The sequence below is a fragment of the Camelus dromedarius genome, chromosome 15 (genome assembly GCF_036321535.1).
Source record: "Camelus dromedarius isolate mCamDro1 chromosome 15, mCamDro1.pat, whole genome shotgun sequence".
NCBI classification, from domain to species: domain Eukaryota; kingdom Metazoa; phylum Chordata; class Mammalia; order Artiodactyla; family Camelidae; genus Camelus; species Camelus dromedarius.
In genome coordinates, this window is record NC_087450.1 from 24,129,066 (window position 1) to 24,144,716 (window position 15,651).

Consider the following 15,651-nt stretch of genomic DNA (forward strand, 5'->3'; position numbering starts at 1 on the left):
CAAAAACAGTTTTATTGTAGTACATTGACATACCTATAACAAATTGTACATATTTAAGGTACACAGTTTGTTAAATTTTGACACATACATCCTCCAGAAACTCCCTTATTCTCCTCAGTGATCCCGCTTTCCCACTCTTCCCCACCCCTCTCACCTGTCTCCCATAGCTTCCCTCCAGTCCCCAGGCAACCACTAATCTGCTTTGTCACCATAGATTAGTCTGCATTTTCTAGAATTTTATATGAATGGAATCATGTAGTAGGTATTCTTTTTTGAATGACTTCTTGCACTTAGCATAATTATTTTTAAATTCATCCATGTTATTGCATCAATAGTTCATTCTTTTTTATTGCTGAGTAGTATTCTATTCTATGAATACAGATCCTTTATCAGATACAGGATTTACAAATACTTTCTCCCACTTTGTGGCTTATCTTTTTCATTCTCTTAACAGTATCTTTCTAAGAGTAGAAGTCTTTAATTTTGCTGAAATCTAATTTATGAATTCTTTTTCTTTTTTGGATTGAGATTTTTAGTGTTGTACCTAAGAAATCTGTGCCTAATCTGATTTTTTCTAAATCTGTGCCTAAAAGATTTTTTCTCCTTTTTTTCCCCTAAGAATATTATAGTTTTAGTTTACATTTAAATCTATGACCCAGTTTGAGTTAATTTTTATATATGGTACAAGGTATGGGTCAAAGTTTATTTTTTTGCCTGTAGCTACCCAATTGTTCTAAGATTATTTATTTTTTTTAACTTTTTTTTATTGAGTTATAGTCATTTTACAATTTTGTGTCAAATTCCAGTGTAGAGTACAATTTTTTAGTTAATACGTGAACATACATATATTCATTGTCACATTTTTTTTCACTGTGAGCTACCACAAGATCTTGTGTATATTTCCCTGTGCTATACAATATAATCTTGTTTATCTATTCTGTGTATGCTTGTCAGTATCTACAAATTTTAAAATCCTAGTCTGTCTAAGTAATTTATTTAAAAAGACTTTCTCCACTGAATTGCCTTTGTACCTTTGTTGAAAATAAACAGTTGTTCATATATTGTAGGTCTACTCTGTTTTGATCTATAATATTCCATTGTATTATACTGTATTTTGTTTATCTACTCATCAGTTGATGGTCATTTGGGTTGTTTCCACTTTTTGGCTATTATGACATTTTCCATGACTTTTATTTTTTGAGGCTATCTTTAGCACAAGCCATGCTTTTAGCCATGAGCACTTGTGTACAAGTTTTTGTGTGGACATGTTTTTATTTCCCCTAGTAGATACCTGGGAGTAGAATTTTTGGGTTAAATAGTAAGTCAGGGTTAATACTTTGAGGAACTGCTAAACTATTTGCACCATTTTCCATTTCTACCACCAGTGTATAGGGCTCCAATTTCTCCACATCCTTACCAACACTTGTTAATGTCTATCTTTTTGAAAGTAGCTATTCTAATCTGTGTGAAGTGGTGTCTCATTATGGTTTTCATTTATGTGTCTCTAATGACTAACAATGTTGAGCATCTTTTCATGTGCCTATTGGTCATTTGTATATCTTTTTTGGAGAAATGTCTATTCTTTGCCCATTTGATAATTATATTATTTGTGTTTTAATTATTGAGTTGCAAGTGTTTTTTTTTTTTTTTTTTAATTCCAGATAAAATCAGGTAGATGATGTGTAAATATTTTCTTCCAGTCTGTGGTTTGTCTTTTCATTTTCTTGTTGGTGTTTTTTGAGACACAGAAGTTTTTAATTTTGATGAAGTCCCATTTACAAATCTTTTCTTTTATGATAGTGCTTTTATGGCATTTTTATGGCAGTATCTAAGAAATCTTTGTCTAATTTAAGATCCTATGTTTTCTTCTAGGAGTTTTATACATTTAGGTTTATGATCTACTTTGAGTTAATTTTTGTGTATGGTGTGAGGTAGGGGTCCAAATTCATTCTTTTGCATATGGATATCCAGTTTTCCCAGCACCATTTGTTGAAAAGACTTTTCTTTACCCATTAAATTGTTTTGGTCCCTTTTTAAGAAATCAGTTGACCTTAACTGTTTGAGGTTTATTTCTAGACTCTTAATTCTATTCTTTTGCTCTAGATGTCCGTTCTGTGCCATAATACTATCTTGATTACTATATCTTTGTAGTAAGTTTTTAAATTGGAAGTGTGATTCCATCTTTCTTTTGGTTAGTATTAGCATGCTATGTCTTTTTCTGTACTTTTACTTTAATCTATTTAATTTGTGTTTTTGTATGTAAAGTCAATGTCTGCTAGGCAACATATACTTGGATCTTACTGTTCTATACAGTTTGACAATCTTTGCCTTTACCTGGGGTACTTAGATCACTTACACTTAATGTGATTGTTGACTTTTATTTGTTTTCTATTTTTCTTATCTCTTCTTTGTTACTTTTTTTCTCTTTTTCTGCCTTCTTTTGGATTAGTTGAATTCTTTTTTTGAAAAAACTATATAATATATTTGAATGTTTGCCCAGAAAGCACTTGAACTATAAATAACTACATAAATGTCATAATTACACTGCTCAATACTTAAAGGATTCATGAAAAAAAAATCAATTCATAGCACATGGCACCCTGAACCATGAGAGGCAAGTTGAAGGATGTGGGATGAAAGACTTCATAGTTGAGTTTTTTTATTATTCCATTTTTCTCCTTTGTTGATTTATGAGCTATAATTCTTTGTTGTCTTATTTTGGTTGTTGCTTTAGGGTTTGTAGGTTATATCTTCAACTTATCACATTCTACCCTCAGGTGATATTATACTACTTAATGCATTGTATAAAAACAATATACAATTTAAACCTTCAACAACGTGGATTTGAAGTGTATGAAATGTTTTTCAATAAATACATAGTGTAGTACTACATGATTCATGGTTGGTTGAATCCACAGATGTGGAGCTGTGGATATGGAGGGCCAACATGGATACATGTATACATGTATTTTTGACTGTTCTGGGGTCAGTACCCTCAACCCCTGCATTGTTCAGGGATCAGCTGTACTTCTAAATGCTTATATTCATAGCATTTACCATTTCTGATCTTCATTCCTTTGTGTAGATTATATTTCTATCTAGTGTCATTTTTCTTCTGTTTGAGGGGCTACCTTTAACCTTTCTTATAGTGCAAGTCTTCTGGTAGCATTTTCTTTGAGTTTTTTTAAGTTCCTTCTGGAGGCACTGATGGAGATTCCATTCCATGCTTCTCCTAGCCTCTAGGTGGCTATTAGCAGTCTTTGGCCTTCCTTGACGTTTAGATCCATCACCCCAATCTCTGCCTTGGTTTTCACATAGCATATGATATTTAGTCATTATCCAAAATACAGTTTAAGCCATAAGCATTAGTTAAAAGTTATAAATGTGTAATTTTAGATTAAAATTTTTAGAAAATGCAACAAGATGAAAATAATAACGTGAAGTAAGAAAAAGCAAACTAGTACTTGACAGTATTTGACTCAAAAACTTTTCTTCCCTTTGTAGCTGTTGGAAAAACTAAAGGAAAGCCTTTTCCATTACTCTTATTTTTTGAGACTATCTTTAGCACAAGCCAGGCTTTTAGACATCCTATAGATGCAGAACTAACTCTGGAAGGAATCAAATGTGGACTATCTGAAAAACGTTTAGATTTAGTTGTCAATTGGGTCACCCAGGAAAGGTAAGCAAAGTTAAGCTTTTAACTTAATTTTGAAATTTAGTTAATAAGGTTGTTTGTTCTTCTCAAAATTGTAATAGTTTTCATATCAGTATGTTATTTGAGCATTTATTTCAGGTCTTTATTGCAATTAATTGGTCAGAAAGTATTTACTAAGCATTCAAGGATGGAGTAATGGGACCTAGTCACAATGAACCCAGAACAGAAGTTGACTTACATGAGATGATTCATGACCACTTAATGGTGGATGGAAGTTGATCACTAAGGATAGAAAAGGAATTTTCAGTATCATTCTGCTCAGAGGGGTAAAGCAGGAACCTGGTTTTGGACAGGCTGTGAATACATGTAAAGAATAAACCTAGGAGGAAATTTATAAGCAGGAGGGACATGGACCAATGTAGCATTTAGAAAAACATACAAACCAGCTAGGACAGGCAGGAGGTGACTTCTTGGAGTTGAGTCTCAGTACAAATTGGTAGATTTGTACCAGGGTTCCCTTAGGTTGGGTTCCCTGGAACCAAAACTGGACACAGTAATTTGAGTGCACATGGTTAATAGAAGGACAGCTTTTCAAGAAGCACCTGTAAAGGAATGAGTGAAGCAGGAAGGGGAAAGAGCTAACCAAGGATGTGACCTCAGACAAGTTCTAGTGTTGGCCTTATTTATGCTCTGAAGCATAAAACACATCACAGAGCTGTTCCTGCTTGAGGCAAGGGGACTACCTTCTGTGCTTCTTTAACAGTCAGTCAAGGGTTTTACACTACCTGGATGGAGTGGGAGTCCATATCTTCCTGGGCATGGTGGCTCCTCCTAGCCCAGGGCAATTCTCTGTGGAAGGGAAGGATCTATGAGCCATTGGCATCCAACACCTGGAGCAGCTGGGGAAGAGTGTGCTGGCCCAGGAAGGAAGATTTGGGCAGGACAGCAAACAGCATCTACCTTAGTCAGCCATGTACGCAACACAGATCTGTTTGCTTCTCATGTTTAAGTTCACTACGTGCAGGCACAGCTTCTTCAGGATGCTGTGGTCCTAATTCTGGGGGAATCTTATAAGAAGAGGGTTAGTGGAATGAACTATAGCCCTTGATGTTAGGTTCTAGGGCTGTAATTTGGGTTTTTACAACTTTATTGAGATACAGTTTATATACAATAACCTATACATATTAGATGTATACAATTTGATGAATCTTTAAAAAATATCATTATGGAGATATAATTGATACTCAGTAAACTGCACGTATTTAAGGTGTGCAATTTGACAAGTTTTGACATATGTATACACACATGAAATTATCACCAACGAGAGAGTAAACATATCCATGACCTTCTAATGTTTCCTTATGTCCCTTTATAGGGCCTCCTCCTTCCTTCTACCACCTCATTCTACCTACCTCCCCATCTCTAGATAACCACTAGTCTACTTTCTGTTACTCTACATTAGTTTTCATTTTCTAGAATTTTATTTATATGGAATCACACATTTGTGTATTCTTTTTTCTTTTTGGTCTGGCTTCTTTCACTTATAATTATTTTGAGATTCATCCATATCAATTAGTACCTCATTATCTTTCTCCTCTGTTGCCCATTTTACATTCTTAGACTTCTTTTGGTCTCAATGGCTTGTCTGGTAGGATGACGGTGGTTATCATGCCTTTATCAAACCATGGTTATTGATTTACCCACTAACAATTTTCAGTTAGCATGGGGCTACCCAGAGATATCCGAGTAGATCATCTACCACCCATAACAGACAACTGTATACCATTTGAAAAACAACTGTTGGGTCCTGCAGAAGTTGCAGTGTTTATCTATGGAACATCAATGACTGTGCAACTAGAAATACTTATCATTCAACTGTATTCTGACAGACTCACCAAGTCATAAGGTCAGGTGAATCATAAGAGTCCATCCAAAATCAGATATAACTAAGATCATGCTCAAGCAGGTCCGGAGCATGCGAGTAAGCTTCATGAACAGGTGGCCCAGACCCCATGTCAACTACCACTGCGTGATGAATACTGCTTCCATGGCTCACACCTATAGGCTTATGCAAGGGTGTGGTTACCTAGGACCAGCAGGCAGAGGAAGAAAAGAACCCAAACTTGGTTCGTGGAAATTTCAGATGGTATCCAGGTGATGCCAGCTTGTCACTCCATCTTTTGAAGATGGAGTAACATCCTTCAGGATGAAGTGTACTCCTTAAACAATGATAATTATATGGTACTGTATCCCCAGCAGGTAGAATTCTTGGATCTAGGAAATAAAGAGTGGCCCTGCTCGACTGTCACTCCCAAGAGTCTGCTTAGAGAGTGTATTAGTCAGGGTTCTGTAGAGAAACAAAAAATATATATAAAATAAGAAATTGGCTCATATGATTATGGAGGCTGAGAAGTCCCAAGATCTGCAATCAGCAAGACCCAAGAGAACCAATGGTGTAAATTCCAATCTGAAAGCCAGCAGCCTCGAGACCCAAAGGCAGGAAAAGACTGAGGTCTTAGCTAAGTATTTAGGCAGGAGGAATTCTTTTTACTCAGCCTGCCAATTAAAATTTACTGTCTTCAAATACATTCTCCAACACCCCCAAAATAATATTTGACCAAATATCTGGGCCCAGTCAAGTTGACACATAAAAGTAACCATCATAGGGAGTTTGTGTTTCCCATGCCTGCAACTTAGGCTGTGTGAATGTGGAAGTCCAGATTGACTTTATCATGATAATGTAGTACTGTTACTAGGCGGCAGGGCAGAGGGAAGTGTTTGGCACTCAGGTTCCCTATTCCCTTGAAGAGAACATGATACCTGCATTTGGGTGCATGTCATTTACTACTCCTTGGGAAATTTTGTAAGGAAGGAGTGAGATAGGAAAGGGAAGGGGAAAGAGCCAAGCAAGGATGTGAATTCGGGTAAAGTCTAGTATTAGGCAGTATTACAGGGAGAGAGCAATAGAGCATAAACCAGAGTTGTTTCCCCTTGATTATGTGACTGGCTTTTTGTATCCCTTACTTGTCAGTCATCAGCTCTAGACTACTGAGGGGTTGAAAGATAGGCATAATTTTCTCAGGGAGGTGGCCCTAGTCAACTGAGGACAGTTATTTGGAGAAGTGGGCAGCTGTGAGCTGTCAGTAGTCAGCTGGAGAAGGGGCACTGGTCCAGTAAAGGGGACCTGGGTGAGGCACCAAAACAGTGCCTACCAGCTTATGAAGTTCAATCTGAGGATAAATACCAGCTGCTTTTGCTGGGTCTATGTGGACATGGGTTGAGCTGTGAGAACTGGAAGGCTGAGTGAGGAAAGGCCTCCCTGTCATCTCTAGTAGCTATAGCCTGCTTACTTTGCAGCCTAAGGGCTGTGTCTACTTGGCTCTAAATGCTTAGGGACATAGACTACATATTAGAGAGTAGTTATCATTTTCATCTTTAAGAAGCGTATCATAAGGGAGATAGATGGACAAATGTAAACATTCCCTAAATAACAAATCTATGACTTAGAAATGTCCCAAACATAAAAATGGCAAGTTTGCATACTGTTGCCTATTGCCACGCACCCCAAATTCACCATTTCCCTGAACAGCTCTGGATAGTCATAAGCTGTCCTGAATTGATGGCACTAGGGTTTACCACTGCAAAGGATCTTTCTCTCGCTCCCTCTTGTTATGCCTTCATTTACTGTTCACATAACAGTTCATTCTTTTTTAGGAAACTTCTTCATACGTGCACCCTTCTTTTCAGTCTTTGCCTCCTTCTTTCTTCCTCTGCTTGGTCACACTTCTACAATCCACATAGAAGTACTTGTCAGGGAGCACTAGAAATGGTTCAGACGTGAGGACATCGTCAGAAAGTTCATGTTCATCACTAACACTTGCTGTCTTGTGCAAAGACACGTGAAGCAAGATTAATTTCCTTATTTATACCGATGGTTATAGGCCCATTCTGCCTCTTAGTTGTAAGAATTAAAACTTTTGTGCAGTTCCCTGAGTGCATAAATCGGGTAAAGTGCCACTACTTTTAAGGATCCAGAGGTGATATAACAGAATACTCAAGGAAATTCACTTTTTTTATTCTTAGCTTCTGTCCTCTGATCTCTGACTGATGACCTGGCCTCTACCACATAGCTATGTGAAAAGTTCTTCAGTTCTTTTCCTGAAGCTCAGCACAAAGCCAGCCCTAAAGCAGCCTGGTTTATAGACTAAACTTGGCTCTCTTAGTCATTCTTACCTGGGAAAAGTCTAATCACTTGACCCACAAAGCCTAAATTTAAAAAATGATGCTTTACTGCTATTAATGTCTCCAAATTGCAGATATTTCTCCTAGAAAGGAAAAATATCCTCTGAAATATTAACTTTACAGACCCAATCCTATAAAATAACACTAAATGAATACCATGCATAGCTTTAGTGATTATATATAAGGGCATACTCTTATTTTGACTGTTAAAGATTTACAGTCTGGTTTGTAATCAAATATGCCTTCATTTACTAGTGGAGTGAAACTTATTTTATTAGTCATTTGTATTCTCCAGAGACAATCTGATCTCAGATCCACTTTGTGAAGTCTCTGAAAGTCAGGGTGGGGAGAGCCAAGAAAGGGGCTTTGGGAGAACAGAAACAGAGTATGATGAGGTGATTAAGGGGAGAAAAGGGGAGGGAGGTTCCTAGGTTCATTTCCCAGCTTGATCCACAGTACTTGACTACCTCTCTTACCCCCAGGAGTAGAATCCTTTTTTTCTTTCCCTTTTTTGCCTTCAGGGCCAATTCCGTTCTTTTGGGGCTTGATCCTCCACCTCCCTTTGTATATTTTTCTTTTTAATCATACTCTTTGTTTCTGATTAGCCTTTTGGAAAGTGACTAGCCAAGACAGAGCGACCTTAGCCTCACCTTCTCTTAGGTGGAGCAGCATCGTGAGGCTGACCACTTAAAATCATGAAATAATGGTATTAATAAGAGAAATAAATACTAAAATACTATTATTTTCGTGTTGCTCCAGTATTGCAGTCACTACACCAACTGAAATGGCTTGTTCAGCCTCAGGAAATGTGGCTGTAGATACCAGAACTTATATTTTGGTATTAAAATATGGAATTACTAAAAAATTGATTTGTACTCGGAAGCTGCCTTGTGATTTTAGAACTTCCTCTCTGCTGCCCACCTCAGCACACACAGAGGGATCTTCATCTCCTGAGTTTTCAGTAAAGAGACATTTTGTAGGAGTTTCAAAATTTCATTTTAATGTTATTGGCATTTTGTTGCATGTATACAGGCAACAATATTATGTGAAATTTTTCTGTAGCTATTAATTAAAAATATAACTAAAGGGTAATTTCAGTACAGCCAGTAATTAGAAGTGATACCTTTAATCATACCCAAGTGTTCTTGGCTTACGCTGATAGTTTCTAGGTGGTTACTGTCTAGTACAGATGGTTCCTTTTAATTGTGTATGAAGATAGTACACTAAAATTGATGAAAAATGAAGTGTTTTCAGTTGAGCCATCTCAAAACAACTACTTCTTCAGTCTCTCCTAATAAACAGTTATGTCCTTCCCTTCACCACCCATTGTTTCTTACAAGTCTATAACAACAACAAAAGCAAACCACTGCTGTCACACGTTCTGTGTTTTTCTTTTAGTACAAATGCTTGCAAGATCTCCTGCTAATTTTGAGCTAAAATTTTTATCACTATCTTTAGCCAACATTTAATAATTTCTTACATCCTACAGGGTTTTAGAATCTAGATCATTGCAGAGAACATTGAGAGCCTCAATTATAAGATAATTTTTGTTTACCTTTAAATTTTAAATCCCACCAGTCCTCTCAGCAGAGTTTTAACCTTGTTTGTAAATTTTTTAAAAAGTTGAGTTCAGTTTCACCAAACTGACTTCCCCCAAAAGAATACCTGCTGATTGTTGTTGTTCTTATTGTTAAATCTTAGCTATGTTTAATTGCATCAATTGCCTACTTGGATTTCTTACAGACCATAGAAAAATCCAGTCTACTGTGCTGAATTTTTAAATATTTCATTTCTATCTACTCAACAAGAACTCACTAATGTGTGCCCTGTTGATCTGCTTGCTCTAGGCTGACATTTTCTGAGGAGGCTGGGGATGTGATTTTTGATTATGGGGAGCAGGATACTTACAACAAGTCCAAGTGCCTGGCTTTAGCTCAGATTATCTATAGTGAATGTGGTCTGCACAAGAAAGTTCTTCTTTGCCTGTGTAAACAGGGTCAAATTCATGGGGCCATGGAATACATACAACAATTCAAGTTTACTTCTGGTAAGTAGAAAAGCCTACTTATTTGTCACACATTCGAATTTTGGACTTGAATTGTAGGATCACCCATGATAGTAGGCAATATTTTGGGTTTACATTATGAAATTTGTTTTGCATATACTGATAAGTAGATTTCTTTTGTAATTTTCAGTGAAAACAGATAAGCTGGAGCTGATTGACTTTAATGCTAACCATTCAAATACATTATATATTTCCTCAATACATAAACTTTTGATAAACTTGCAGATATTTGGACCATGCTACTTAAAGAGTTTAAAAAAAATAACTTATTCGTAATATATAATGTTCTGATCTATGATAAGCATTAGAAATAAAGGATTAGTGAAATAATGTTTATTTAAAAATTTTGAAACACCTAGGTTGCAACTGGGTTGTGATCTGAGAAAATTGTGGGCCTTATGATGACCCTAGTTGAATGAGCTGATCTCTTACTATGAATCTAGTTAATGTACAGGCAGTCCTGACATATCCCCATATCCCAGACCTGTGTCAATCCTGATTTTGCAAGCTGTTTACTCCAGTTCTAAGAAGTTGCAAAATGGAACAAAACAGCACTTTTAGGTCACATTTTTCCAGGAAAAAGGATCCTTTAGGATTACTGAATCTGATCACTTTCAAAGAGTAAATTGACTTTTATTTAGAATTTATTTTTTAGGTTATTAATTTCTTCATTCATTATGTAACAGCATGCCTGCTACCATTAGTGTAATAATAGCTAGTAGTTCCGCTTTTTATATGCATTAGCTCACTTAATCCTCATGTTAGCTCTATGAAGTAGGTTTTGTTATTATCCCTGTTTTATAAATGAAAAAAAACTGTGTCCACTGAGAGGCTAAGGCGCAGAGATAGAAACAAATTGCCTGTATACACACAGCAATGGAATAGAATATGTCAGTTACTATACAATATGTATGTTGAATAAATTATATATTTTATTATTATTATCTAAGTTATACAGATTCAGTTTTTGTATTCAGTATTATTTTTCCATAGAATTATTTTAGAGTTTAGACATGGAACGTTTTAATTGCCTTTAGAATTTTTTATTGAACGAAGTGTGAAGATTTTTTTTTTTACTTGCAAAATTTGCCTTATGTGAGTACACAGAAACAAGATTGACTCGGGGGTGAGGAGAGATGGGTTCAGCTCAGTGGTAGAGCGCGTGCTTAGCATGCACGATATTCTGTATTCAATCCCCAGTACTTCCATTAAAAATAAATAAATATAAATAAACAAATAATTGTTTAAAAGATTGACTCATTATTGTATTATTCTGTAGTGCATTTTACTATAAAATAATTAAATATACAGTCAGCCCTCCGTATCCACGGGTTCTGCATCTGTGGATTCAATCAATTTCAGATTGAAAATATTCAAGGAGAAAAAAATTCCAGAAAGTCCTCAATAGCAAAATTTGTATTTGCTATGTGGTAGCAATTAATAACATAACATTTGCATTGTATTTACAACATTTATTAGTATTTACATTGTATTAAGTAATCTGGAGATGATTTAAAGTGTATGGGAGAATGTGTGTAGATTATATGCAAACACTATGCCATTTTGTATAAGAGATTTTTTATATAAGAGACTTGAGCATCCTCAGATTTTGGTATCTTCAGGGAGTCCTGGAACCATCTCCCTGGACACCAAGGGACAACTGTATATTATAATAATTTAAGAAATAATAACACTACTATATAATTAGAACCTTGATATTTATCCGCAGGATTTATTTAACATAACATCATAAAGTGAAAATAATTTTAAACACAACACCATAAAGTAAAAATAACCTGAGAAAAATTAAACTTAAAAGGTAGAAACAATGTTGGGAAAATTACTTCGTTTATTTTACTTTTAAATGAGAAACAACCACAGCTTTCCGAAGTATCATCTTTGGCCTCGGGACAGATTCAGTTTGTGAATACCTTCTGGTTTCAGAAGAAAATGTTCTCTTTCAGTTTTAGACTATCAGCTTTACATTTACAATTCGAAGAAATAAAACAAAAACAGTAAAGTCCTAAAAAAGTCTTCTGTTCCAAAAGCATAGATCTGACTAACAGAACATGTGTTTTAGAAGTAAAGATTCTTTTTGTTTTTCCTCCTACGAGTAATTTCTAGAATACAGCCTGAAATGATTTGTTTGTTCACCTTCCTCGATATCATAAAACAAGTGAATGTACCCTTCTGGGCACAGCCTAGAGCTGGAATTCTAGAATTGGAAGCTAAGAAATACTCTAGAAACTGAGTTATTCTAGATCAGAGGCTCTCAAACCTTCTGGTCTCAGGTCTCCTGTATATCTTTAAAAAAGCATTTAAGATCCCAAAGAGCTTTTATTTATGTGGGTTCTATCAGTTGATATTTATCCTATTAGAAATTAAACCCGAAAAGGTTTTTAAAGTACAGTTCATGTACAATATTATGTAAACTACAGGTGTGCAATATAGTGATTCACAACTTTTAAAGCTTATACTCCATTTGTAGATATTATAAAATATGGGCTGTATTCCCCATGTTGTGCAGTATATCCTTGTAGATTATTTCATACCTCATAGTTTGTACCTCTACCCCTATATTGCTCCTCCCTGCTTTTCTCTCCCCACTGCTAACAACTAGTTTGTTCTCTATATCTGTCAGTCTGCTTCTGTTTTATTATATTCACTGTTTGTTGTATTTTTTAGATTTCACATATAAGTGATATCATACAGTATTTGCTTTTCTTTGACTTATTTCATTTAGTATAATGCCCTTCAAGTCTATCCATGTTGCGGCAAATGGCAGAATTTCCTTTTTTATTTATTCATTTAAAATAACAATAAACCCATTATGTGTTATAATAGATAAAATATTTATATGAAAAATAACTTTTCCAAAACGAAGCAATTTCAGGAAAAGAGTGACGTAGCTTTACATTTTTGCAAATATCTGTCATGTCAGGCTTAATAGAAGATAGCTAGCTTCCCATATGTGACCCTATATTCAGTCTGTTGTAGTATGTCATGTAGCTTCTGGAAAACACCACTGTATATTTGTGAGAGAATGAGTATGAAAAAGGCAAATCTTAGTATTTGTATGAAAATAGTTTTTACTTTATGGACCCTTTTTTGAGAACTACTGTTCCAGGTGTTTTGAGTTAAACAATACCGGCGTTGGTATATAGACCCTTATGACCTTATTAAAACAGAACATACGTGAGATAAATGATGATTATAACATGTTAAACCAAGGAGTAAGGGAATAGATTCTGAAGTGTTGCAAGCAGAGGGGGAAGGTCATAGGATTTGAACTTGTGTCCTTTCTGATTAGTCAGAGACCATATCTTGCATATAAGTGAGTAAATGTAGATTAATCAATTCATGGAGAAGGGTATTTGAATACCTGATTGAATGAAATAGATGAGTGAGTTATGAAATGCTGCTGTATAAATAGCTTTACCTTAGTGGAGGCCAGACTGAATGACCATAAATCGTAAATTTCTACCTCTTCTCTAGGGAAAATTTTGAAAATATTTGACTTCATTGATATTGAATTATATCTGCTGTTCCTTGCTTCATCTTTTATCATTTCTCTTTGTCTCTTTATGTATGTATGCATGTATGTATATACACACACATACTGTTCACACACACATACATATTTATTATTTTGAAGGAGCAGTACCATTGATTGAAAGGTCCTGGACTTTGGGGATCAGATGAACTGTTCTGCTTTAGACTATGTGTATAATTCTGGGAAAATTAACTTCTCTAAGCCTGTTTCCTCACTTGTAATGTGAGAATAATAACTGACTTATACTGAAAATTAAATGTAGTGATCTAATATATGTAAGTTCCCAGTACAATGAATATGTGTTTAATAAATACTAGATTACCTTATATTACCTTTCAGAGTGTAATTATGTTAATAGTATATCTTGAAAGGCTCTCAAAAATTAGTCTGAAAATTACTTCTGTGTGGCCCAAGAATATTTTTACTTTAAAAAATTTAGGAAGTTAACACAAAGTTTATAAATTTAAGAATATGTAAATCATGATTGTAGCTTTAGATTACATCAGTGGTTAGCTAGTAGATTAAACCATATGAAACTGCTTTTGTTTGGAGTCAAAAATGGTCAAATTTAGGCAACTTCATATGGCTCAACCTCTAGCTACTTGAACTAGCTAATGACTTCTTAAAATCTTCATTTTTGAGTTTCTAAATACTCATATTTTTAGGGAAAAATTATTGAACTCCTTTTCTGTGCAAGGCACAGAAAGAAAAATATTATATTCACTAGCAGTTGGCCCCCAAATGAGCAACAAGATGTAGACAAACATAATGTAGCATTATATAGGAGCCTAGAAATTGGAGGCACCAATTCTAGCAGTTTAAGATGCAAAAACAGATCCAAAAGATTAAGTGACTGATGGAACTATGATCAGAATTCAGGTTTCCCGATTGTCAGTCTGGCCCTTTTTTATTACACCACATCTCTTTTCATGACAGTTCTTTGATAAATTTTTCTTCCTGGTACTCTTTGGTAGGTAGTTTTCCTTTGTGTTTTGCTATGCTGAGCATGATTTTTTTTTTTTTTTGATTGCAGATAGTAATGTTGAAATCATTGAGGGTTTTAGAAGGATTGGAAAAAGAAGTGTTGATTGGCAAGAATAGATATTAGCTAGTTGATGTATCGTATTAGGATGTTGAGACATAGTTTTTCATTTCTGTTTTCAGATGACCTGATGCAGCTAATAAAGTTATGTCCCCACACTGAGTTAATTCAGTGTCTCACTAAAGAATGGAATGGGAAACCACCATCTTTATCTTTCAGTCTTGTTATACTTCATCTGTTCTCCGTAGATATGAAAAAAGTTGGCGTTAAGCTACTTCAAGAAATAAATAAAGGTGAGAAAGGTAAGTAGAGTAAGATGAAGAAATAGTAGTGGGTTATTTAGGGAAAGGATCAAGATTATTATGTTTAACTCTGTCTTCCTAAGAGTTCCTTCTTGGCAAGAGTTAACTTGAGTCTATAAATGTAAAAACTAACATGTCAATAATACTCTTTTGGCAAAGTATATATTTCTTGAGAGGATTAGGATAAAGAGAGACTCTTTATGAAGCTTCAAGGGAACATCATAATAATTATAATAATTAAGACTACTCTAAAAACTTTATGTATATTAACATATGTGTATATATAGTAATTTTTTTGTATGTTTTAGATGGTATTTAGACAAACTTTATATTTTTCACTCCTAAACCAAGTATTTACTCTGAATCTAACTCTGCAGTGGGATCAAGAATAAGTAATTGGATCTCACTTTTTCCTTTCCTTTCTCTAATTTAATATAGAAACTTGAGCAGACAACTTGATTTTAAATTAAGAATGAATAGTAAATAACATGAAATATTTGGGAAGATAAATTAGAAATTGTCATTACAGATATCAGGTAAAACATTGTATTTGATAGAAAAATAATAATCATAGTAGAAATAAAATAATAATAATTACAATATCCTAAATAGAGATCCTCTTTCATCAAGTATCGTAAGTAATGCAGGTAATAGATAAATGAGTTTCATAAATAGTCCCAAAGAGGGTCACCATACTTGATTTTCAAAAGTAAATAATATCATTAGTTTTCTTTAATAAACAAAATCCTTCTTTTATTTTCTTTAGAAAAATATTTGTTATGGAAGCCCCAT

The 15,651-nt window shown here is 34.8% G+C and overlaps 1 protein-coding gene across 1 annotated transcript in view; it reads left to right on the plus strand.

Moving 5' to 3' along the window:
* The window catches only part of CLHC1 (clathrin heavy chain linker domain containing 1), a 33,167-nt gene that overhangs the window by 16,717 nt on the left and 799 nt on the right, over window positions 1-15,651 (plus strand). Inside the window, exons 9-11 of the mRNA XM_010989742.3 lie at window positions 3,505-3,679; window positions 9,745-9,944; window positions 14,680-14,859. Of these exons, the coding sequence (XP_010988044.1) occupies window positions 3,505-3,679; window positions 9,745-9,944; window positions 14,680-14,859 (555 nt within the window). The remainder of the gene's footprint in view (window positions 1-3,504; window positions 3,680-9,744; window positions 9,945-14,679; window positions 14,860-15,651) is intronic.